This window comes from Syngnathoides biaculeatus, chromosome 2, assembly GCF_019802595.1.
Source record: "Syngnathoides biaculeatus isolate LvHL_M chromosome 2, ASM1980259v1, whole genome shotgun sequence".
Classification (NCBI taxonomy): Eukaryota; Metazoa; Chordata; class Actinopteri; order Syngnathiformes; family Syngnathidae; genus Syngnathoides; species Syngnathoides biaculeatus.
This window is the reverse complement of record NC_084641.1, coordinates 40,251,335-40,276,229: the sequence shown is the minus strand read 5'-3', so window position 1 is coordinate 40,276,229 and position 24,895 is coordinate 40,251,335. Positions and strand designations below refer to the sequence as shown.

General features: G+C 43.5%; 1 protein-coding gene across 5 annotated transcripts in view; it reads right to left on the bottom strand.

Moving 5' to 3' along the window:
- Positions 1-24,584, bottom strand: part of LOC133492583 (semaphorin-5B-like) — a 38,493-nt gene extending 13,909 nt beyond the window's left edge. For all 5 annotated transcript variants that reach the window (XR_009792701.1, XM_061805002.1, XM_061805013.1 and 2 more), the window contains exons 1-13: positions 24,368-24,584; positions 23,314-24,302; positions 9,357-9,545; positions 5,806-5,905; positions 5,686-5,731; positions 5,363-5,590; positions 5,044-5,257; positions 4,685-4,970; positions 4,185-4,320; positions 2,418-2,625; positions 2,137-2,344; positions 1,942-2,059; positions 1,681-1,865 (exon numbers count right to left, since the gene is read on the bottom strand). Coding sequence is in view for 4 of the 5 variants with exons in the window: in XM_061805002.1 (XP_061660986.1) it covers positions 1,681-1,865; positions 1,942-2,059; positions 2,137-2,344; positions 2,418-2,625; positions 4,185-4,320; positions 4,685-4,970; positions 5,044-5,257; positions 5,363-5,590; positions 5,686-5,731; positions 5,806-5,905; positions 9,357-9,545; positions 23,314-23,485 (2,090 nt within the window). In the remaining variant the exon portion in view is untranslated. The remainder of the gene's footprint in view (positions 1-1,680; positions 1,866-1,941; positions 2,060-2,136; positions 2,345-2,417; positions 2,626-4,184; positions 4,321-4,684; positions 4,971-5,043; positions 5,258-5,362; positions 5,591-5,685; positions 5,732-5,805; positions 5,906-9,356; positions 9,546-23,313; positions 24,303-24,367) is intronic.
- Positions 24,585-24,895: the final 311 nt, after the last annotated feature.

Sequence of the window (24,895 nt, the reverse complement as noted above, 5' to 3'; positions counted from 1 at the left end):
ACTAAGCACACATAGATGGGATAGGCTCCAGCACTCCCGCGACCCTCATGAGGATAAGTGGCTCAAAAAGCGGATGGATGAATGGATGGATGGATGGATGGATGGATGGATGGATGATGGATGGAAATGTAACGGTCAGGGTGAGCGGGGTCTTGCGTGCTGTTCGATTTGGTTTGGTGGTGAGACAGGAAGGAGAACGGAGGTGTAAAAATACCCCTTTTTGTCTATTTTCAGCCATAAAAAGGTTGGGGCGATGCATGGTCATGGCTCATCTTTGATTTCGCTCCTGGCTGCCTGCCTGCAGTCTCTTACCCCAGGCTCGCTCATGTCGTGTCCTCCAACCACTCAGACCAGCCAAAAGGTCTCACTTCACCCTAGGTGAAGTGGACACATCGGAGCAACCTCAAATCTCAAATCAAACCTCAACCTGCACGCGCTCAAAGCTACCCTTCGTGGGGCTTCAGCGCCCAAGATAAGGATCGAGACACACATTAAGCTGTCAGGGACATGGCCAAGCCACTGCCCTGGCAGCAGCTCCACACCTGCGGCGTATGGATGCTAATTAGACCAGGCATTTAAGCCTTGAGTTTGTCTCTTGCATTTGCCAGTTCGTTGTGTATGTGTGTGTGCGTGTGTGTGTGCGTGTGTGTGTGTGTGTGCATGTGTGTGTGCGTGGGTGTGTGTGTGTGTCTGTGTGTGTATGTGTGCGTGGGTGTGTGTGTGTGTACGTGTGCCTGGGTGTGCGTGAGTGTGTGTGTGTTTGTGTGTGTGTGTGCGTGTGTGTGTGTGTGTGAGACATTGAATCATCGTGTGTGAGTATGCATGTGTAGTAAGCATATGAGTGCTTCACCTCGTTACAGACTTCCTGTGCCATCACAGTCTTGTTGCGTTCTTATTCATGTTTCCAAGTTTTGCCTAGTAGTTATCGGACCTCACTTTTCATGTTTTTGGACCTTGCTTGCAGCCTCGCGTGTTTGTCTTTCCGCCTTCTCAGACTGCTTACCTGTGTATGACCTAAGCCTGGAATAAAACCACCCACAACGTCATGTCTTGCATTTGGATCCTGTCCCTCGCCGCGTGCTCATGACAATGCATCCGCTCCAAACTTCTGGCAAGGACCTGTTGTCTGTTACCCTGCCTGGAACCCCCCCCCCCCCCCTTCCTACCAAAGCAAGTTCTTCTCTGGCCAAACCCTGGAACACTACAGCACCACAGGACTCCAGTCCTTGTTCTACTCATAAACACCCTGTACTCCTCGGGTATTAACTACACATTCAGAAGTTCAGGAATGCCACAGGAATTATGGGGTTTATAAGGAATTAAGGTTGGAAGGAGTATAGAAGCCTGATGTGGCGTTTGAAGTCTTAAGATGGAACATGTCTCCAGTGATGTGGTCAACGTGGGGGTGGTTCAGACTCTAATATACTGGTGTACTGCTAGGGTCTTATTGGTTGGTGATTTTCATGCTGTTGCCATATATCTCACTATTTATGAGGTTGACACACCTTGCTGTGCAACACAAGACTCATCCGGATTAATTTCATTTAACTGTACCAGGGTGAACCAAACTGAATGCTGTCTCTTGGTAAAAGGTGGATCTTTAGTGCTTGCTGTCCATTGCTGTAATAATACTAGTGATAAATTATAAAGAAACACTTTTCCGAAGGATTTTGAACTTACCTGGAGCAGTTGGCCACCTGAATGGTTGGGCCTTTGCAGTCGACCCCACCGCATTGGGCCACAGGCCCATCACAGAAGCGGGACCGACAGATGCAGCTGCTGATGGAACCCTCGCCGTCATTGTGGTCACAGGGTTGCCATGGTGCCCAAGGGCCAAATCCTCCATCCTGCTTCAGATTCCTCACCTTGAGAAGGAACAAATGTGCTGTAAGTATAAGAGAGAGACTGACAGAAAGACAGACAGAGAAGGGGAAGGTTTACTGGGCAATGGGTGATGTTCTGGATCCACTGGTTCATGCCGGCAGTGTCGTCAATAGTTGTGCATCGCTCCTGTTTGTGATCCCAACCACAATATGGGTCCCGAGCTTCCAGACAGCGTCTAGTTAGAACATGTGATGGATCAATGCTCAAAAGTCTGTTAATGCATGCAGGATTATTTAACAAACACTCCCATACTGCTCAGTTGGATGGCTGGAGCATCGTTCTAATGGGATCTTCACCAATCTGTCATCAAGCCCCACAAACAGAGATCTGTCTCTGTGGAAGATCTGCAGGCTCTTGATTGACCCAGTTTGCCCATCAGGAAGGATCCTCAGCTCCTCCAAGTAACAGCCATGAAGAAGTGTATTTGTTGTCCCAAGAGTTTTCAAGATGGTGCCATATTCTGATTGGCGAAGAGTAAAGAGCCAAGGCATTCATATGGATACTGATTTTAGTCAGTGTCCTTACTCTCTTACCGGTGCTAATGTACATGACATGGTAAAGGGCATCACGGCCCTGCACGACGTCCACTACCAACTTCAAGAAGCGTACGTTGTCCTGGGTGAGCAGAGGATTGACTGTCACCGGCTGCACCGCATCGTGCATCAAAAAGAGTCGCTGAGCATCCTGCAGGTTGCGTTCAGTCAGGTTCTCACCAGTGCCGCCTTCATCCAGTGTGCCACACTGATAATACATGGGGAAAAAAATAGTCTTTAATGGTGCTCATCCATAAGAAAATGTCTGCTTAAAGTGCAACTGACACCCAGATATACATTTTAAAATAGATATTGTTATGAAAATTACATCTAATGTTACTTAATATCACTTCAATGTCTATCCAAAAAATAAAAAAATAAATCAGCGGCGAGTGTGTCATTAATGTGCAAAGTTGCAGAAATCTCACTCGATATCCCACTGGTGGCCATATTGCCTTCAACGTCACTTGCAGGTGTCACACAAGGACACTCGCCATTGAAAACACGCTGTGCCACCTGCTTTGGGAGCTGGACAAGAGAGATTTTGAGATTTTTCTGACGGCCCTTCTGAGACTGAAGCTCTTTTCGAAGAAGAGAACATCTCAGAATTGAGCCATATTACCCGATCAGTTCGAGCCATATTTAGAAGACATGCGGATCACTTCTAACAACAGACTCCCCGACAGATGGATGAGGAACCCGATGAAATATTCAAAATGACATGCCTATTATTGTTCAATTTCCCAAGTGTTTTACAAGTCTTGTGTATGTAGAGTACTCAGGAGGGCCCATGCCGGGCAAAGTAACTACTTCAGGGGTGCCCAGACACTAGTGGCCGGTGGGGAGGAGAACTCGTTTCTCTTCCCTGCACGCGGCCAAACCACCTCCCCACCCGTTCCACCTCCGTGTCAGGGCTAATGGTGGCTAATGACGGCCACCAGTGATATATCTTTTGGTACGTTCTGAGAGAAGGAATATGTTGTCGGACGCGGACGGAGCTTTTTATTAATGATGCTGCTTTCGGACAAGTACATAGATACCAAACTGGATTACTGGAACGTTCACTGAAATAACATTTGTTCGAGTTTGGCTAGTTAGCTCGTGTTACACGCTACTAAACTGTCATTGTAATTCTGTTATTGTTTTGTATTGTATTGTATTGGGTGTGATAAACTTTCTTAAATGCAATAGAAGTGCTTTGTTAGATTTTGTTGGTTGACCAAGGGAATTTATTTTAAATTTTCACATAACATATGCTATGAACTGTGAGAAAATTATTTCCCTGCAATTATTATACATTTTTTTAATAGCTCTATACACACCTACCTGTCATTTAGAACCCACAAAGTTCTTGTCCTTTGCACCTGTGCAATCCAGTTTTCACGATGAACCGGGTCTTTTGGAAACATGTGAAGAGTGAATCCATTCTCCCAAGCGTTCAAGCAAAATCCAGCAATACAGCGAGGTGGAATTTTGGCTAACACGCAGAAAATACAGGTAATTTTTCATTGGTACAATAGGTATAGACACTCGACCCCGCTACTGCAAAAAATGTCACTTCCTGGTTCTTCCTCAACACAAAATCCTAGAGAGACTTTCCATGGCGGGAGATGGAAAAAAATGATATTCTGCAACATTCTGACTTGCCGTGAAAAAACGGATGGGTCCATTCCGGATGATTATTTTTGGTTAAAAACATACAATATTTTATGTTTTATGTGTCAGTGGCACTTTAAATACAGGAAACCATATCTGGACAAGGGTAACCTGAAAATTGAGTATGGGATTTTTAGCAGAGAGCCAGGACATGCGTGGGTTCTCCTGATAGAGGAAAGGTCCATTGAAGGCTTGCGTGATGGCAGTCATGTTGAAGGCACAAACAGCAGTGGCAGACATGCTGTTCCTGTGAGGGGTTTTTCAAAAAATGAAGGGGTGTTATGGAAGAAAAAAATCTGCAAGCTGGATCAAATACATGTATGTATTTGCAAAGAAATGGATAATATTAACTGACTGACTTCAGTTAACATTACCCATTGCTCTATTAAAAAAATAACATGATGACTCAAGTAATCAGAATATTTTCACTCCACACCAGTTATTCCTAAATGTCAGTGCAATAATTACACAGTGAAAGATAGTTCTAGCATGACCTGGTGCAAAGGAGCCTCATCAAACCTAAAGGTTGAGTGGACAGGGTCCTCATACTAAGAGTCAATAATTTTTATAAAGAGGAGGGTATAATCACAGCACTATTAAGGATCACTCACACATTAGTGGTGAAAATGCCATAGATCAAGTCCTGCTCTGGTAAGTAGAAGGTGCTCTGTAGTTCATTGTAATGAAAGGGTATTTCTCCTGAGCGTGAGCAGTTTAATCGTGCCTTCATAAAGGTGGTCCAGGTATCCTCCAAAAGGAAACGGCCGCCCATGTCATTTTTACACACCCGTGCCACTCGTGAGAGCACCATCTTTTCACAGTCGTTTTCAACAGCAGTTTCCCTCAAGAAGAAGTAGGCGAATCGGCCGATATCATAAGCAGACACAAACTGAGGCTCTAAAGGGGGAGATGTGATAAACAGAAAGGATGACATGAGGAAAAGTCTGACAGACTATGTGTCATTGTTTACCATTGAGCCATTTTGAGTTGTACTGGGCCGTGCGGAGTGGATGCATGTTTCCCAGGCTCCTGTAGATGACAGGGTCACGTCCAGAGAAGTCGATCACTGTGGCAGCATACAGCTCACCCTTCTCTGATATCATGGCGGTGGAGTTATGGCCAGGGTCATAGGGGCAGCGCGCAATACCATTTAGTGTGTCCAACACTTGACTGATGTTACCAATCTGACAGCAAATAGGAAAGCGTGACACTGTGTGTATAAAGGTTACTTTTGTAGTCTGGAAGATGACAACTTTTATCGATTGGTGAAACATCAAGATGGCACCAACCTGCCTGATCATACAGACACGAGTATAAGCATTGGTCCCACACGTGACAAACGTCCTCCCGTTAAGCAATAAAACCCGTATATAGTTTTGACACTCCTCCTGCATACAAGCGTGACGTGAGCCAGTGACATTAACTACATTTTGAAGTGACATTTTAAGAACTACCTCTGACTTCCCCTTGCCCTTGCAAGAGCGCATTGTGTCTTCATCGGGTGTCCATTCTGTTTCCTGAAACAAACAAACAAACAAAAACTGGTTTTGGGAATTTAAAACTTGCCAACACAAACTGCAGCACTCAGAAAGTACAAAACTGTGAGTGTTACCTGTATGAGGGAGGCATTGCTCAAACTAAGGCTGAATAGGTAGTTTCTGTAAAAATAAGTTTGGAACAAAGTCATAATTTTTACTCTTTTGTTCTCTGCTTAGTGTGTAAATATGTGCACCTTGCTCCCACAATAAGCTGGTTTCTGCTCAGGTCCAAGACCAGGTGAGAAAAGTCCTTTACTCCTGGGTGTGAGAACTCTGACATCCATGTCTTCAGGCCTGTGATAACATGCAAAGGCCATATTGTTGTATCAACATACAGTATTGCTCTATGGTTAAAGGAAGACTTTGTCGAAACTAATAGGAATGGGAGCAAACATTAAAAGTTAGTAGATGAGGGTTCAGTGTTTCTTTTAATGCCAGAGTTATCCACAGATTTCACCAAGAAACATCTCTAAATTGGAAAAGTATTATCGAAATTCCTCTCTCGCTCAGACATTCCAATGAGTTGGGCTGGAAAACGGACAGCCAATCAGCGTTTGCCACACCTGCAGTGCTTCCTGTTCTGACCCCCCATTTCTCATGGATACGTTCCACCGAACAGAGAATGTCCACCATCTGGCATTTTGTGGATGATTTTTGTGAAAAAATAATTACAAACAAACAAAACAAAAGTAGCATGACGTACAATAGTATAGAAGCCTGGGCGCTTGAGCCAGAATACACATGTAACCCTGTTAAAAGTTGGTACAGGTGAAATTTCTGTATAATAGAGTAGCAATTAGCTTATAGGTTTTCTTTATGCAATGTGGTGGAATATCTGTTAAACTGTGTGTGTGCTGACTTTATTTTCTGTCTCTTCTCATGATTTGTATTTAAATATGTTTGATTCATTTGTGAACTTTTGTTTGTCATATTATTGTTGTAACCATTGTTTAAGAAGGACAGGAAGTGACGTGTTGAGGAGACACGGAAAAAAAGAGAGAGAAAAAAGGGTGACCCGGAGTGAGAGGTGAGTGGTTGTGGGAGGATAACGAAAGGAGAAAGAAAGTGAACGGTGGACATTTCTTAAAAGTTTATTGACGTGTTCGACAAGGACTGTTGAAAGTTCAACTGGGATAGTGTGTCGTTTGAGTGGACTACTCAAATCATGCTATAACGTGGTGGAGTTAGCCGCTACCACAGGGGCAAAGTGCATGCATGGGACTTGGCTTGGGCGCAAGCAACCAGCTAACGCTAGCTAGAGAGGCCTGTGTTGGACCACGAAGGAGAGGACAAAGGCGCTAGCGTCGAGCTAACATGGCTAGCAAGGCTGTGTTTGGAAGAAAAAGGGACGAGGACCTTGAGGACGCCAGACAGAGGAAAAAATACCTTCACCTTTCTTCACTCCTGCCTCGGGAAGCACCGCAGTGACATTGGGGTTTGAATTTTGTTTGCTTGCCAGCTATATTCATATTTGTTTGGGCCCTCAGCATGTGTGCATTGTGTACCTGTTAAATTGACTGTTTATTTGACTGTTGTGAACACATGTTTGATTTTTCCATCCTTTATTTTGTTATTAAATATTCACACTTTTTGTTACATAACCAGGTTTATTATTTGACTATCTGCAAGACAGTTAAAATAGTGGTGAGTTTATTTGGTAGCTTGATTATTTAAAGTAGGATAATATTAACTCATAAGGGGAAATATTATTTCAGAGACTTTTGATAGAGAATTAAACGCACAAGTAAAGAGTAAAATTGTAATGGACATTTAGAGTAATTAACATTGAGTTAATTTATTAGTTTCGTACTTTGGAGTAAGAAAAGAACTCAGGTGCCTACTCGTCGAAGTATTTTATACTAGAGAGGCGCTACACACACATCCAACACTTGACGTGTTATAGAGGGGGCGTGGCACCAACGACGAAGAATAACAGTCCTATTATATGGACCTCGGAGATTTGATGCTTTTCTGAGGAGTTGCTTTCGATATAGAGATTATACAGCAAGCGTGGCCATACTTTTTTTACCCACCAAATTGTACTTTGCAAGCAGTCAGCGCGCATCACCGTAAACAGTAACCAGGAAGTGTTGTGTGCTCAGAGCCAACAAAGTGAGTGTGACAACAAGTCGATCCTCCCAACTATTAGTATTCCCGCCATTGAGCATACGAAACAAAAATAACAATGTTCAAGCATTTGAGCCAGAATTAACACACACGGAAGTCGATGTGTTGGGAGGGGAGTGGTGCTGACGACGAACAATAATAGTCCCATGAAATGGAACGTGGAGATTTGATGCTTTTTGAGGAATTGGTTTGGATGTAGAGAGTAAATAGCAGGTGGACAGACTTTTTTTTTTAACACCATGTTGTACTTATCAAGCAGCAAAGCTTCTCGTGATCCACCGGCGGCATGGGTGGGGAGAGGGGTGCAAGTGGGTTTGCATGCGCGCATCACCATAAATACTAACCGCGAAGTGTTGTGTGCTTACACGTATATATCCATCCATCCATTTTCTTAGCCGCACGATCGTCGCAGGAATGCTGGAGCCTATCCCAGCTGACAATGGACAGGAGGCACATTTACACACACGCAGAGATGGGGAGAACATGCAAACTCCACACACGGAAGTCCGGGATTGAACAGCTGCGCCACCGTGCCGCCTTATAAAATATGTTGTTGCTTATACAGTATTAGCACGAGAGGCTATAACTAAGCAGCTAATAACCAGGAATGATTAGATGTGTGTAAATTTTGAGCCTCAACTGTGACAGCCACAGGTTTATCCTGTCAGGTTAACTCCATGGGAGGTTAAAGAAGGAGAAATTTGGGTGCTTTTTCATAGTTTTGTTGCACAACACGTTGGCATCTTGGTTTAGCTAGAACGAAAGGCATGTAATGCTAGGCAACAGTGACGTCAGGGGCTGAGTCAAGGATGTTTCTTCCGTGTTTGGCTGTCAAAGCTGGCACACACCAAGATTTTGCTTGGATTTCAAAAATATTCTTTATTTTCATTTTTTTTACAATTAATGTCCAAAATATGTGTGTTTCTTTCGGCTTGTCCCTTTCGGGGTCGCCACAGCATATCATCTCAGATGAACGCATATATATGTTTGGCACAATTTTTACGCCAAAATATATGTATTGATAATATTACTCCACATTGATGGGTTTATTGTACAAATGAATTTCGGGCAGAGTCTTCCTTTAAAAGTAGCAAGGCACCATGGTCAATGTACACGCAGAAACTGGTTCCCCTTAGCAGCACAGTTTTTGAGACTTTAGTATGTAGTGTGTATGAGAGTATGGCTGAGTATAACTGTTGTAGTTCATCTAGTAGTCCTCAAAATTCATCCATCCATCAGAATCAAGAAATAAACCAATACCCTTAAATGGTCCGCAGCAAATTGTAGGGCACATATAAACAAATAACCATTCAACGCCTACCTACGGAGAATTTAGTCTTCAATTAACCTCACATGCATCTTTTCTTTTTTCCTTGAGGTATATGGTGTAAACCGTAGTGGTCAGAGAAACCCCACTAAAGCATGGGGAGAACATGCAAACTCAACATGTGGCTGGATTTTCCTCATAACCACACCCCCCCTTGAAATTCACTTGTACAGAAATTACTGGTGGCTCATTGAAAGAGACAGTTACACATACATTTTACATAAACAAGGTCTATGGCTAACTGTCATCAAAATCAGATCTCAAAAACCCACTTTTACTCATTTTACTCACCTTGGTTGGACACAACCGGATGGTCTTTTCGATCGCAGTCTGCAGTTTTGATCGGGGGTGGCCGGGACAGACACAAAAGTATGCTGATAACCAGCACGATGCCACAGGGAGAGAGGGCCCATGCCCCCCACCCCATTGTGATCATAGTTACAACTGCATCCAATCCTCTATAAGGTATTCTGGAACCACCTGCAGAAGGCAAAAAGATGCTTGTCAATCTCAACAACATTGTTATCCAGTTATAGTGAACCTCAATATCAGTCAGAGGTGCTAAGTAATGAAGTGCAAATACTTTGTTACCTTATTTAAGTAGAAATGTGACGTGTCTATACTTTATTGAGGTTTCTTTTTCAGCCCAATTTTTACTTCCACTCCTTACATTATCAGGCAAATGTAAGTACTTTCTACTCCTTGCACTGAAAAAAAAAAGCCTCATTTCATTTTGAATTGTGTTCTTTCCAGTTTGACATTCAAAAACACAACAAAAACTATCAGGATAAATAATGCCACGATGTAGTGATTTTGATTGTGGTTGAACGAGGAGTATACAGTGAAGAAAATAAGTATTTGAACATCCTGCTAGTGCAAGTTCTCCCACTCAGAAATCATGAAGGGGTCTGAAATTTTCATTGTAGGTGCATGTCCACTGTGAGGGAGATAATCTAAAACAAAAATCCAGAAATCACAATGTATGATTTTATTAACTATTTATTTGTGTGATACAGCTGCAAATAAGTATCTGTCTATTATCTAGAATTCTGACAATCAAAGACCTGTTAGTCTGCCTTTAAAAGTCCACCTCAACTCCATGTGTTATCCTGAATCAGATGCACCTGTGTGAGGTCGTTAGCTGCATAAAGACACCTGTCCAGCACATACAATCAGAAAGACTCAAACTTGTATCATGCCCAAGACCAAAGAGCTGTCCAAAGACACCAGAGACCAAATTGTACAAATCCACATGGCTGGAAAGGGCTACGGAGAATTTGCCAAGCAGCTTGGGGAAAAAAGGTCCACTGTTGGAGCAATCATTAGAAAATGGAAGAAGCTAAACATGAAGGTCAGTCGCAACTGGAGTGGAGCCCCATGCAAGATATCACCTCGTGGGGTCTCAATGATCCTTAGAAAGCTGAGGAATCAGCCCCGGACTACACAACAGGACTTGGTCAATGATCCGAAAAGAGCTGGGACCACCATTTCCAAGATGACTCTTGGTAATATACTAAGACGTCATGGTTTAAAATCATGCATGGCACGGAAAGTTCCCCTGCTCAAACCTGCACATGTCAATGCCCGTCTTGAGTTTGCCAATAACAATTTGGATGATACAGAGGAGTCATGGGAGAAAGTTCTGTGGTCAGATGAGACCAAAATGGAACTTCTTGGTCATAATTCCACTAACTGTGTTTGGAGGAAGATGAATGATGAGTTCCATCCCAAGATCATACCTACTGTGAAGCATGGGGGTGGTAGGATCATGCTTTAGGGGTGTTTTTCTGCACATGGGACAGGACGACTGCACTGTATTAAGGAGAGGATGACCGCAGCCATGTTTTGTGAGATTTTGCGGGACAACCTCTTTCCCTCAGTCAGAGCATTGAAGGTGGGTCATGGCTGGGTCTTTCAACATGATAATGACCCAAAGAACACAGCCAGGAAAACCAAGGAGTGGCTCCATAAGAACCATATAAAGGTTCTGCTGTGGCCTAGCCAGTCTCCAGACCTAAAACCAATAGAAAATCTTTGGAGGGAGCTGAAACTCTGTTTCTCAGCAACAGTCCAGAAACCTGTCTGATCTAGAGAAGATCTGTGTGGAGGAGTGGGCCAAAATCCCTCCTGCATTGTGGGCAGATCTGGTGAACAACTACAGGAAATGTTTGACCGCTGTAATTGCAAACAAAGGCTACTGTACCAAATATTAACATTGTTTTTCTCAGGTGTTCAAATACTTTTTTGCAGCTGTATTACACAAATACATCGTTAAAAAAAAATCATACATTGTGATTTCTGGATTTTTCTTTTTAGATAATCTCTGTCACAGTGGACATGCACCTAAAATGAAAATTTCAGATTCCTCCATGATTTCCAAGTGAGAGAACTTGTAATATAGCAGGGTGTTCAAATACTTTTTTTCTTCACTGTAAACACACCACTCCATCATGATTTGGTTTGTACGGAATGCATCACACCTGCACGGCATGACACAAATCGAATAACAAATCAAAGACAAATTGTCACATTAGAACATAGAGAGCAGTTGTATAGCATAGCCCTAAAAGTTTTCCCACATCCCAAAAACATGCACGAAAGGTAAACTGAGCTTTACTGCTCCAAGTGCAATTTTAACTTGCTTTCTTCTTTTTTTTTTTTTTTTTTTGCAGCAGCAGCAGTTTGTATGTTTTAGATACTTTCCAGGCCACAAGAACCAATTCCAATGAACTTGGGACATTGTGTTAAACAGAAATAAATGTTTAGGAACCGAGGACACTAATTTGAAGCTTTGTAGATGGAATTCTTTCCCATTCTTTCTTGATGTACAACTTCAACTGTTCAACAGTGTGGGGTTTGTTGTCATATTTTAGGCTTCATAGTGCGGCACATATTTTCAATGAGAGACACGTCTGGACTGAAGGCAGGCCAGTCTATTACTACTTTTACTACTGCTGTAACACGTGCAGAATGTAGTTTGTCATTGTCTTGCTGAAATAAATGTCAATGAAAAAGTCATTGCTTGGATGTCAGCATATATGCATAAGTTAACAATGACATTGGCAATAACACAGCCCCGTACCATAACAGATGCTGGCTTTTGACTTTGCATCCATAAAATTCCGGATGTTTCTTTTCCTCTTTGGCACGGAGGACATGACATCCACAATTTCCAAAGACAATTTGAAACATGGATAATGATTATTTGCTAAAAACAGCAATCGAATTTACCAGTTGGAACATTAAATCTAGTCTCTTTGTGGTGTATTCAATTACTGTAAATATCGTCATAAACAGAATAGAGGTTTGGACACAAAATGCATGACTCCAGAGACAAGTGGTGCGGACGGGTGCAGCAGCTTTTAGCGCTCCAGTTTTGTGCTTTATCTTTTTCATTATTTTGCCGCTATTTGTGGATTTTTGTAAAGCCACATTCACCTATAGCCTCCAGGACCGGATTGATCTGGGTTAGCATAATTTATCAATCACAAATTGACGTAATGACATACCTGAAATAGCATTTCTCTCTTATCTGTGGTGTAGTAGCAAATAATTAAACAGTAAAACTAACCATCCGTCCATCCGTTTTCTTAGCTGCTTATCCTCAGGAGGGTCGCGGGAGTGCTGGAGCCTATCCCAGCTGTCAAAGGGCAGGAGGTGGGCTGCATCCTTAACTGGTTATCAGCCAATCACAGGGCACATCGAGACAAACAGCCGCTCTCACAATCACACCTTGGGTCAATTTAGAGTATCCAATTAATGCATGTTTTAGGAATGTGGGAGGAAACTGGAGTGGCCGGAGAAAACCCACGCAGGCACAGGAATAACATGCAAACTTCATACAGGCGGGTCCAGGATTGAACCCGGGACCTCAAATCTCTGAGGCCAACATTTCCAGCTGATCCACTGTGCCACCCTGAAATTATATAGTTTCTTTTTTGTTTATGACAGTTTAAACATGATATTGTTTGATGAAAAGTTGTTGTGGTAGCCTCCTACCAACAGACATGCTAAAACACTGAATGCACACATGAGGAGTGCTTCATTAAAATCCAGTCAAGAACTTTTTACTGGCCTTACTTATAACAAGGATATTGATTACAAGTTGTTATGTCCTCATTCAAAAGGGATTTAATTTGTTCCGCATGACATCCCAAATAAAAGAAATCCCTTGCGCCTGACTTTGTATAGATGAGGCTGGTCTAATTCAGAGTACTTGGAGTCCATCCAAACATGATCAAGAAGCACAGTGAATCACCCTCACTGAACCCAGCCACCCACCTGGCTCCTGGGATTCAAAAATCTGATTGCTCTTTCTTTGAATAAAATCACCCTCCACCCCCAAAAAAATCCCAACTGCAACATTAGCAGCTTCTATATGATAAAAAAAAAGGAATGTCCCCTCTAATTGACATAGTTGGAAAGCAGTGGAGTCAGGTCCTGCAGACAGGACCATGTAGGGACCTCAGAGGCATCCAGTCTTCCCATTAAAATATTCAAGCGGGGATGAGCATTTCAAAGGCTCACCCCTAGTTCCTTCCTACAGAGGTGAATGGCCTCTCTGTGCAACCTGCCAACTATCTGCCAATGGCCGCACTCTTTTACAAGTGAATGGACTTAGTTTAGCTGCACTTAAAAGCAAACACTAACGGGCCACGGCCACATCACAATGGTTGTTCAGTAAATTGCCAAACCTAATGATAGCGGTTTGGCAATGGTGAGAGGAGGTAGGAACCAGGAATCCTAAAGAAGCGCAGCTGCACTGATGCCACTTCTCCATTCTTCACATCTCTCACTCATCACACCCGCCCCACTTCTGTGGTGCCATCGACTGTTGTCGTGAGCTGTACTGTTGTAGGAATAGTTATTTCATCCTGTTCTTTCTATTTTGAGCAATACAATACGAAAATCCAATTGTTTCTATCATCTTAGATGCATGCCTGTGGGCCAACTAAAATTTCTGATTGATATCTAAGAGAAATCGCAAACGACAATGGAAAAAGACACAAAAAATATCAGAAAGTCGACAAATGCCTTATTGGCATATTGTAATTGAAGTCAAATATACAATCAGTGAGAAGGAAAATGAGCGTACAGAGTAGGACAAAGTGCAGGCGTCATGCTCTGATTGGCCCATGGGACACATGCACTCTGGAACACAAGCTATTCACAGATATACAAAGAAAATATCTAGAAACCTACTTGTTCACCATCACCAGAGTAATGCTGCAGGCAAATGGCTGGAAGGATCCCACTTCACATGGTGAGGAGAGATGACAAACAAGAGACAAGTTGTTACACACTGGCACGCTGACCGGCCTGTGTGCAGGGACGAGGGAGGAGTAAAGAGCAATGTTATTGGGGGGGCACGGATGGTGAAGCTGTCTTGTTTATGCAAACTAAACTGCTACTGAAAGGGGTGGAGTGCTGAGACTATTTGTCTCATCCAGGATTTGGTTTTGTTCGTATTTATGGCTTTACAGGATCACATTTTTATATTACTACTGCAACTTCTCATTCTCTTTTTATGTCAACTCATGAACGCTGGGCATGCCTCCAGCTAAAAATGATCTGAAGTGATGGTCTTTAACCAAACATTGGCCAAATCTGTTGTTGAAATTCACTGTTCACGCAAACACAAATATCAGAGAAACCAAAGAAGCAAGCAGTTCTGGTACAAAATCTAGCACAAGGAGTTAGTGGAACTACTAAATACCAATCCCACCACCATTTAGCAAAATACAGAATATATGGCACTAAATATTACTTTTAAATGGAATTTTGGTGATTCCGTAACAACGTGACCTTTGGTGCAGGGAATTGGTTACATTTTTTTCAAGTGAACAAAGACAGATGTGCAAATCATTTATAAACAAAATGAGCCACGGCGTAGGTCAGTAGCGCAGATAAGCAAAGAGATCCAATCTGGCCAACTCAGAAATGAGCATCATTTGATTAAAAAATATATGGTAACAAAGTGATATGTAACATAAAAGATCTACATTATCGTAGATGTTGGTATTGATTGACTTTTTTCCACGTTTACGATTTCTCAAAATGTGCATGTGAACGAGGGAAAATGGACTTCTGCCCACTGCTACCTAACATCTTTCGATCCATCCATTTTCTGAGCCGCTTACCTTCAAGTGCTGGAGCCTATCCCAGCTATCAGTGCACATATGAACAAACAAGCATTCGCACTCACACTTATGGGGAATTTAGTGTCTACAATCAATGCATCTTTTTGGGAGGTGGGAGGTAACCGGAGTGCCCAGAGAAAACTGGGCATGAAAAGAGTGTCACTTATACTTACCAAGGTCTAAACCCACGCAGGCACAAGGAGAATATCTAAACTCCTATCAAGCGAAGTTGGGATTTGATCCCCAGTTCTCTCACCAATTGTCCACCGTGTCGTGTTACCCAACAGTGACAGCAATTCATATACTATAATAACCATGCCCACACCAATTTTTTTTACACACCGAGTATGCTGGTCGAAGTGAATATGTAACATAAAAAACAACACATTGTGATACAGGTCATTTTTGACCTGCATATGAAAAAAAATATCACTTAAAGTTCTAAACTGCGAAGAAAAATGCACTATACATTTTCTTAAAGTTTCCGCTTTTCTTGTGATTGGATCTTTTCCTGTTGATAAAGAACCTCTCCAAAGATTTTTTGGAATTAGTTTCTCGGTCTGTTAAGGTAAGGTTACTCATCATCAAAACATGGAACCAAAAATAATGCTGACAAAGATGGGAGGAATGGGAAGTAAGGTGTGTCCCTGGTTTTCTTCTAAAACATAAGACTACCATACTAAGTCTATGGTCCTTCCCATTTCTTTAACAACCGTCTACTTTTGGTTCATGAGTGAGCTGGAGTCTATCCCCGCCTAATTCAGGAGGGAGGCAGGGTACACCTTGGAATGGCCGGGAGACCATTAAATCAAACAAGAATTCACCTTTACAGTACGTTCAAAAGCTATGTGCATCCTTGATGTGTGATGAAGCTGGAGAAACCCACATAAGCATAGCCAGAGCATGGAAAGTCCACACAAGGGTGGCGGAGGTTTCATTCAAAGCCCGAACCTCAGGTAGGAATGCTAACCATTAATATGCTGTGTCAGCAAAGGCTCCAAGATACAATAAAAGGGTAACATATAATTAAGTTTATTTTCAGTATCAAATATGCTAAAACCAGTCCCACTGCTCTGTTATTGGGGATTGGTTGTTAAGATCATTTTGATGCCATAGAGATGCAAGGTATAGCTGCCATTTTAAACATATTTTCTAGTTGATGAAAAAATGATGATATGAGTGGCATATTTTTCCTTTAGCCCACAAAGATAATATTTTTGATTGACACAATCAGAATTTTCAATTTAGCAGTGACTCTTGGAAAAAGATCACATAGATCTTGTATTGTATGCACACAACGCGAACAAGGTTCCCGGAGTGGGCAGGATCCTTTTAGGCCCTCCACATCCTGGCCACCAGCTCTTCAAGCTCCTCCCGGCAGATGTGTGTATCGAAGATGCCACATAGTCTTTGTCCTCATTAGGCCCACAGGTGCGATGGAGCCTATCCCAAATGCCTTTATGTGAGAAGTTTGAAAAAAAAAAAAAAAAAAAAATCACAATTCAGAGTTTTTATATTTTTATTATCTAACTCCATGTTAAATATTTCTAAAAGCAAACAACGTCACAAAATTGTATCAGTAAACTTCATTCTTGAGTGGACATTTCAATTACAATCTCTTAATTAACTACATGCTTCCTCTGGGAGATGGTAAAGAGGACACCAGGCAATGAAATGAAATGATTCAGCAAGAACGGCACTACCCACCAGCCCCAAGCACTGTCTCAATATATTTTTCATTGACTTTAGCAGATACGAGGGCTACTGGTCCAATCAGAAGAGATAAATCCTCACTGACAAAAAAAACAAAAAACAAACAAAAAAATAATCCAGTTCAAAGTACACGATACATCGTGCATTATGCCAGTGGTTTGAAAACTGGGGTGTCGGAACGGTGCACTATGACAGTGCTGGGGAGGGGGGGTGTCACGGAGGCACCATGAACTCTTTTCATTCTCAAGCAGATGGAGCTAATTTTACGACTGAGCACACACACCCACAACAGTCACTGAAATGACGTTAAATGAAATGATGAATGGCATTAAATTATAGCAGGAAAAAAAAGTTTATATTTTTGTGTCTTTCTTCTTTGTGTATTGACAAACACACTAAATGCATATTTATCGAAAAACCCTGTGTATATGTGCGTGTGTGTGTGTGTGGTTAGAGTTGGAGTGGCGACAGATTTCCTGGCGACCCACGCTAACGCAGCGGAAACCACCGATCCGCTACCGAGTCAAGCCCACGTTGCAGTGGCAACTGACCCGCTGCCGCGCCGCACCCACTTCCCGGTGGCGACACACTTCTTGGCAAACCACGTTCACGCCGCAGTCGCCATTGACCCGCTGCCAAGCCACACCCACGTTGGAGTAGCGACAGATTTCCTGGCGACCCACGCTAAAGCAGCGGAAACCACCGATCCACTACCGAGTCACGCCAACGTTGCGGTGGCAACTGACCCTCTGCCGAGCCACACCCACATTGTGGTGGCAACAGTCTTCCTGGTGGACCACGCTCCTGTTTCGGCGGTTACAGGTTCCCGGCCGGTTGACGTTCCTGACCAGGCAGCGGCGAGACTTCGTCAGCCACCTCACATTCCAGTCTCAGCGGCAGCGACAGCTCGTCGCCCACCTCATGTTCCAGTCCAGGCGGCGACAGCTCGTCGGCAACCTCACGTTCCTGTCCAGGCGGCGGCTCCTCGGCTGCCTTATGTTCCTGTCCCGGCAAGCCCGACTGCCGCCTCAAGTTCTTGTCCAGGTGACGTCGACAGTCCTTCTGCCGCCTCGGGTTCTTGTCCAGGTGACGGCAACGGCTCGTCGGCCACCCCATGTTCCTGTCTCAGCAGCAGCGATGACGCCACGACAGCTTCCCGCTCCTCTCCCGGCGACGTCGACTTGGCCCCCCCCCGTTCCTGTCCCAGCGGCGGCGATAGCTCGTCTGCCACCTCACGTTCCTGTCCAGGCAATGGCTCCTCGGCTGCCTTATGTTCCTGTCCGGCAGCAGCGAAGGCTCATCGGCCCCCTCATGTTCCTGTCCCGGCGGTGGCGAAGGCTCGTCGGCCGCCTCATGTTCCGGTCCCGGTGGTGGTGAAGGTTTGTTGGCCGCCTCACATTCCTGTCCCAGCGGCAGCAAAGGTTCGTCGGCCGCCCCACGTTCCTGTCCCTGCGGCAGCTATGACTCCGCGAGAGCTTCCCACTCCTGTCCCAGCGACATCGACTCAGCCACCCCACGTTCCTGTCCCAGCGGCGGCGACGGCTCGTCGGCCGCCTCACGTTCCTGTCCAGGCAACGGCTACTCGGCGGCCTTATGTTCCTGTCCAGCAGCAGCGAAGGCTCGTGGGCCGCCTCACGTTCCTGTCCCGGCGCCAGAGAAGGCTTTTCGGCCACCTCATGTTCTTGTCCCGGTGGCGCCGACGGCTCATCGGCCCCTTCATGTTCCTGTCCCGGCGGCAGTGAAGGCTTGTCGGCCACTTCATGTTCTTGTCCCGGTGGCGGCGACGGCTCATCGGCCCCCTCATGTTCCTGTCCCGGTGGTGGCGAAGGTTTGTCGGCCGCCTCACATTCCTGTCCCAGCAGCAGCAAAGGCTCGTTAGACGTCTCCTGTTCCCGCCCCGGCAACAACGACATCACGGTCCCCTTCATTACGGTGGCAGGTATTCGGCCGTCTCACATTCCTGTCTAGACTGCAACCGGCCCGTGGCCGCCCCCAGCTCCTGCTTCGATGGCGACTGGCACGTGGCTGCCTCACGCCCCTGTCTTGACGCCGACAGGTATTCTTCCGTCTCCAGTTCCTGTCTCGACAGCGACAGGTATACAGCTGCCTCATGCCCCTGTCTTGATGGTTGCCGCCTCCATCTCCTGCTTCAATGGTGACCGATCCTCAGCCGCCCCCCCAACCTAGCCTTGGTGGCGACCGATCCACGGCCGCCTCACGACCAAGCCTTGATGGCGAGTGATCCCTGGCTGCCTCATAACCATGTCCTGGGAGATTTTCGACCGGGGCCAGCGCCTGCTCCCCTCTGGTTCCTGCTTCGCCTTTGGGTTCCTCCTCGAGGGCGTCTACCTGAATCGTCCCGTGGGGACCCTGGTGCTTGGCGTCCGGGCCGACCTCCTGACCTGCCCGGCCAGACACTTCGATTTGGGTGGCCTGGACGGCCACCAGACAGACTGGGTGGGGGATTTGTGCCCTCCCCTGGTAATTTTTTGTCATTCTGTTGCATCTGGGATTCACACCTTGGAAAGGGGAGGGGGCTCTGTAAGGGGTATAGCCAAGCTACTGCCCTGGGCTGTACGGCCTCTGGCAGCTGTCAAACAGCTGCTTTGCATTGGACACTAATTAGACCAGCCATTTAAGTTCATCTGCATTTGCCAGTTTGTTGCATTGCGTTACTGCATGTTGGAGTCTCTGCTATTGTGCGTAAGTTTGCAAGCCTTGTGTAGAGAATCCATTTGTCCCAGCGCATCTGTGCCTCCATAGTCTTGTTACGTTTTTGTTCACGTTTCCAAGTTTGTCTCGTAGTGATCGGCTCTTGCTGAATGATTTTGGACCTTGCCTCTAACCTTGCATTTTTGTACCTCTGCCTTCTCAGACTGCTTAAACCGTGTATGACCTCAGTTTGGAATAAAACTACTTTGAACAGTATGCCTTTGCCTGGGAGTCCTGTTTTTGGCAAAGAGATGAATTCATCATTGAGACCAAGTTGCTCATTCAAGATATCAGATGAAAAGTACTGGGTGCTTGTTTCCTCAAGCAACACTGACAGGGAATGTGAAGTTTCTCCAGCTTCCATCTTGTATTTCCTATTGATCAGGCACCAAGATGGCAGCCTGATTGGCACAGTATGTTGCGTGGGGGAAACTGCCACCATCTGTGCTAGTCCCACATGGGAGCACTATTATGGTCAAACCTTCATCCTCACGTTCCACTTTCTAAGAACATCATGGTGGAACGAGTCATAATGCCCATGTGGGGGATTGCTGGATCCCCATGAAGCTTCTGAACCCCACACTGTTCCAGTGACACTTAAGCACAATGTCAAGATTGATGATGTGTTCACCTGTGTTGCTGTTGACAATAGTTCCATTTTTCAAGGGCGGTGCAAATCTCAGAATTGACCAGCTGACCAAACCAACTCAGCACCTGACCTGTTTCAACAGCTTAAATAACGTGGGTTGAGTGACCTGAACATCAGTGGCTGTGAGGTGTCAGAGGAATGGAAGAGGAAGTTCGCTGAGCTGGTGTTGGCCTATCAATATGTCTCTAAGGACAAGCTGAACCATTGGGAATCTAAGGAATTTGTTCATCGTATTGAACTCATTGATGACTGCCCCTTTGGGCTATCTTTTCGTCATATTTCCCCAGCGCACTATCATAAGCTGAGAGATGTTTTCTCAGAAATTTAGATGAAGCGCATCATCAGCAAGCCCATCAGTGACTATGCCTCGGCATTGGGGATGGTTGGAAAAAAAAATCATGGAACTTGAGGCTCTGCACTGACTTTTTCTGGCTTAATGCCAAAACTCCGAAGGATGCCCAGCCATTGTGCCATCAGTTCGACTGTGCTGCTCTTGGCGAAAATGCCTGTTTCAGAATCATGGATCTCATCCAGATTTTATAATCGAATCGACATGGCCAGGGGTTCTAAGGCTAAAATTAACAAAATTGGGGAAAGAGGACAGCCCTGGCGTGTAGACCTTTCCAAAACAATTGGTTTAGAAGAAATACTGTTAGTGATAATACTAGCAGCAGGGTTTGAATATAAAATTTTTAACCATTTAAGAAAATTATTGCCAAATCCAAACCGCGGTAGAACATTAAATAAAAATGACCATTCAATTCTGTCAAAGGCCTGACGTGCATCCAACGACAGGAGTGCTGTGTCTTTACACTCTGCCTTTTCATGTAATATATTCAAAACTCTTCGAATATTGTGAAATCCTTGACGTTTTTTAACAAAACCGTTTTGATCATTATGTATTAAACTAGGTAAATACTGATCCAATCGTATTGCCAGGGCTTTGCAAAGTATTTTTGTATCGCATCCCATCAAGCTTATTGGTCTGTACGAGGAACATTCTGTGGAAGGCTGATTAGGTTTGAGGATCAGGGTAATCAACGCAAGTCTCAATGTAGGAGGAAGAGTCTCCTTATTATATGATTCTATATACATGTCCATCAATGGAGTCAATAATTGTTTTTGAAATGCTTTATAAAATTCTATAGTCAGGCCATCGGGCTCAGGAGCACGATTAGTGTTAATACTTTGAATGGCAGCAGAAATTTCTTCTTCTGTGAGATGGTTATCTTAGTTTTGCTTTGCCTCCTCTGATAGCACTGGAAATACAAGTGAATCAAGAAATGCATCCCTCTCAAACGAAGTCTGTTGTATCTCGGATTTATACAATTGTTCATAGAAATCCCTGAAAGTACTATTAATTTCTTGAGGGTCAACAGTCAAATCTCCATTGGATGTCTTTATACTATTAATTGCCCGTTCTGTTTGTAATTTCCTAATCCTCCAAGCCAAGAGTTTACCCGCTTTTTCACCTTGATCGTAATAACGCTGCTTAAGCCATAATAAACTTTTTGCCACTTTATCTGTTGATAATTTATTATATTTACTTCTTAAAAACAGCAATTCTTTATGTTTAAGTGGATCATCTACTTGACCTAAATAATTTTCTATCTCCTTTATTTGCTTCTCTAAATCACACATCTCTGCTTTTTGTTGTTTAGATTTAGAACTTGTATAACTAATAATTTCTCCTCGAATGTAAGCTTTGAATGCTTCCAATCTTGTACAGGCTCCCGTTTGATCTGTATTAATTTAAAAAAATAAATAAATTTTACTTTTTATGAAGGAAACAAAGTTCTGCAGCCATATAGATTTAAATCGCCAATTGCAGGGGCAGTGACAAAGTTTGTTTATTTGAATATTCATAGATATTGGTGCATGGTCGCTAATCACGATACTGTCATACCAGCAGTTTTTAACCTTTGACAAGGTTTTGAGAGACAAAAAAGTAATCAATGCGCGATCGAGATTTATGGGAGCCTGAATAACAGTAAAATTCCATTTTAGAATGATTAAAATATCTCTAAACTTCAACTAAATTTAAATAAACACTATATTGTTTTAAAATTTTCCTTGTTTTCGCTTTACTTGGATCTAAACCTGTAGTACGATCCAGTACAGGATTGAATGTGCAATTAAAGTCACCGCCAATTATAACTGTATAACTGTGTAACTATAAATTGTGAGAAAAAGGTCTTAAAAAAAATTTAGGATTGTCCTCATTTGGACCATATACACATACCAAATTTAATGCAAGAGAGAAAATAGTACCCTGGATTATCACCATCGCCCTGCTGGATCCTGAATTGTATTAGTGATTTATAATGGTATAGTTTCGTGAACAAGAATTAAAACACCTCGTGCATAATTATTGTATGATGCATATAGTACATTTCCAGGCCACTTATTTCTAACCTTTTTGATTTCTGAATCAGTCAAATGACTCTCCTGAAGGAGTACTATTTTAGCATTCAATAATTTAATTGTATTAATAACCTGTTTCAATTTATTAAGATTTTTAAGACCCCTGACATTCCAACTTGTAATCTTTAAATCAACAATTTTATGACTTGTACTTTCCATAAGCATACAAAATACAATATCAAAACAATGACTTGGATTAACATAATGTCTGTGCAATTTAAACTAAACAACACAACATGAACCTTTATAAACAAAAATCTATAAAGCATCCCCATCCCTTACTCTAAATAAAACAGATATGGTGGTAAAACTACTCGAGCAAACGAAAAATGGAAAGAAACAAATGGTGGCATCCACCTAACCCGTCCAAAAAGTAAATAAATAATACAGTAGCAACTCTAGCATACATGAAACTTACTACTCTTTTTCCCCCCTCCACAAGAATACATAAATGAATAAAATCAAAAGAAAAAGTAATAGGTCAAACTAACTAAAAATGAGCAATGTTGACCAAGCACACACTGAGCAATAACTGTATAAAATAAACCAAAAACCGGTAGAGGGGCACAACTTATAAAGGTCTGACATAAGAGTGTATCATGAAGCTCACCATAACATTCAAGTGATTGATAAAAGTTCTCAGCTTCTCTAGGCGTGGCAAACAGCTGTATTCTTCCTTCATGTAGGATTCTTAACTTGCAGGGGAAAATCTGGAATCCACGGTAAAGCCCTTTCTCCACAAACTTCTTTCTCACCATGTTGAACTCGTTGCGTTGGCGCATGGTTTCGACCGACAAATTTGGTGCAAACGTGAGCTTCTTTTCTTCATGGGTAATGTTGAGCTGCCTAGCGGTGCGTAGAACAAATTCTGTCTTGAAACTTCAGAAATCGAATGATCACAGCTCTACTTTGCCCTGGTTTTGGCCGCACCAGTGTACACGCTCAAGAATGAAGCTCCTGTCACCGCCTAGTTTCAACTATGTTGGTAACTCGTTCTCCACAAGCTCCAATAAGGACCGATTCATTTCAGCATTTTCACGTAGGCCAAACAGACGAATATTTTTGCGGCGCCCCCGGTTCTCTAAATCTTCCGCCTTGGTTTCCAAAAGACCGATGCTTTTGGCAGCAGTGGCTAGTTCCATTTTAGCCACCTCTAAATCATCTTCCAGAGATGATATACGCTACTCGGCTTCAGTTATACGCGTTGTATTGGAGGCTGCGTTGTTCCTGACCTCAACCATCCTTTGCTCCAAAGCGTTGATAGAGTCGTTCATGTCTTTCAATTGGCGGGTTATGGTGTCGAACTTGGAAGCAAAAACCAAGCGGAGGGCTTTTAGCTCCATTAGCACAGCCGCCGTGTCTGGCACGCTTTCACAGGCCTCCTCGTGCTCTTCTTCGTGCTGCTGATTAGATTTTGGCTTTTGTGTCCCACGAGTCCAGCCGTAGCTTTTACCGCTGGTCGTTGATGTGGTTTCAAACATTTTTCAAAGTCCCTCTTACATTTGTATTCAGGTAGTTAAATGTTTTTATGTGGAGTTGAGCGTAGCCTCGATATTATGCTGCCATCTTGTTTCGCTGCTCGACAGCGCCCCCCTCCCCCTAAAAAATTTAGTTTAAATTTAAGTTTAAAAATGCATAAACTTAAAGCAATGTGTATCATTTACCTTTTTGGTGGCGGTGTGATGGTTTGCGAGGGAAGGAGGAAGTGTTATGCTGTGGTCACCCTCAATGATTTGACTGCGTAATTCTCCAGTAGCTTCTAGATTTTTTTCTATTACCTGTGGCCAATGTTCCCTCTAAACTGCACAACTGCACATTTGCATACTTGTCACACACTCATAGCGCAGAGGAAAACAGATCCAGCGCAGTGAACTACAGGCTGACTTCTTTTTTTTTTTTTTTTTTTAACCACGGCAGCACACTGCCTCTCACAAAGAGCTGCTGCTCGCAGGGTTCATACTCAGTCTGACCAAAAAAATGTAAGGGCTTTTTAGGGGCATTCTGAGGGGCTGACACGAAAAATTTAGGGCTGTCACGGAAAAAATTTAGGGCCATCATGAAAAATTTAGGGCCATCGTGGGAAATCAAGAGTAAGGAAAAATGACTCACCCAATGGTGCCATCAACCGTTCTTGGTTCATCAAATGTTCCAGTATCTCAGTACCTGTGACAGTGATCACCTGTCGCACCTTG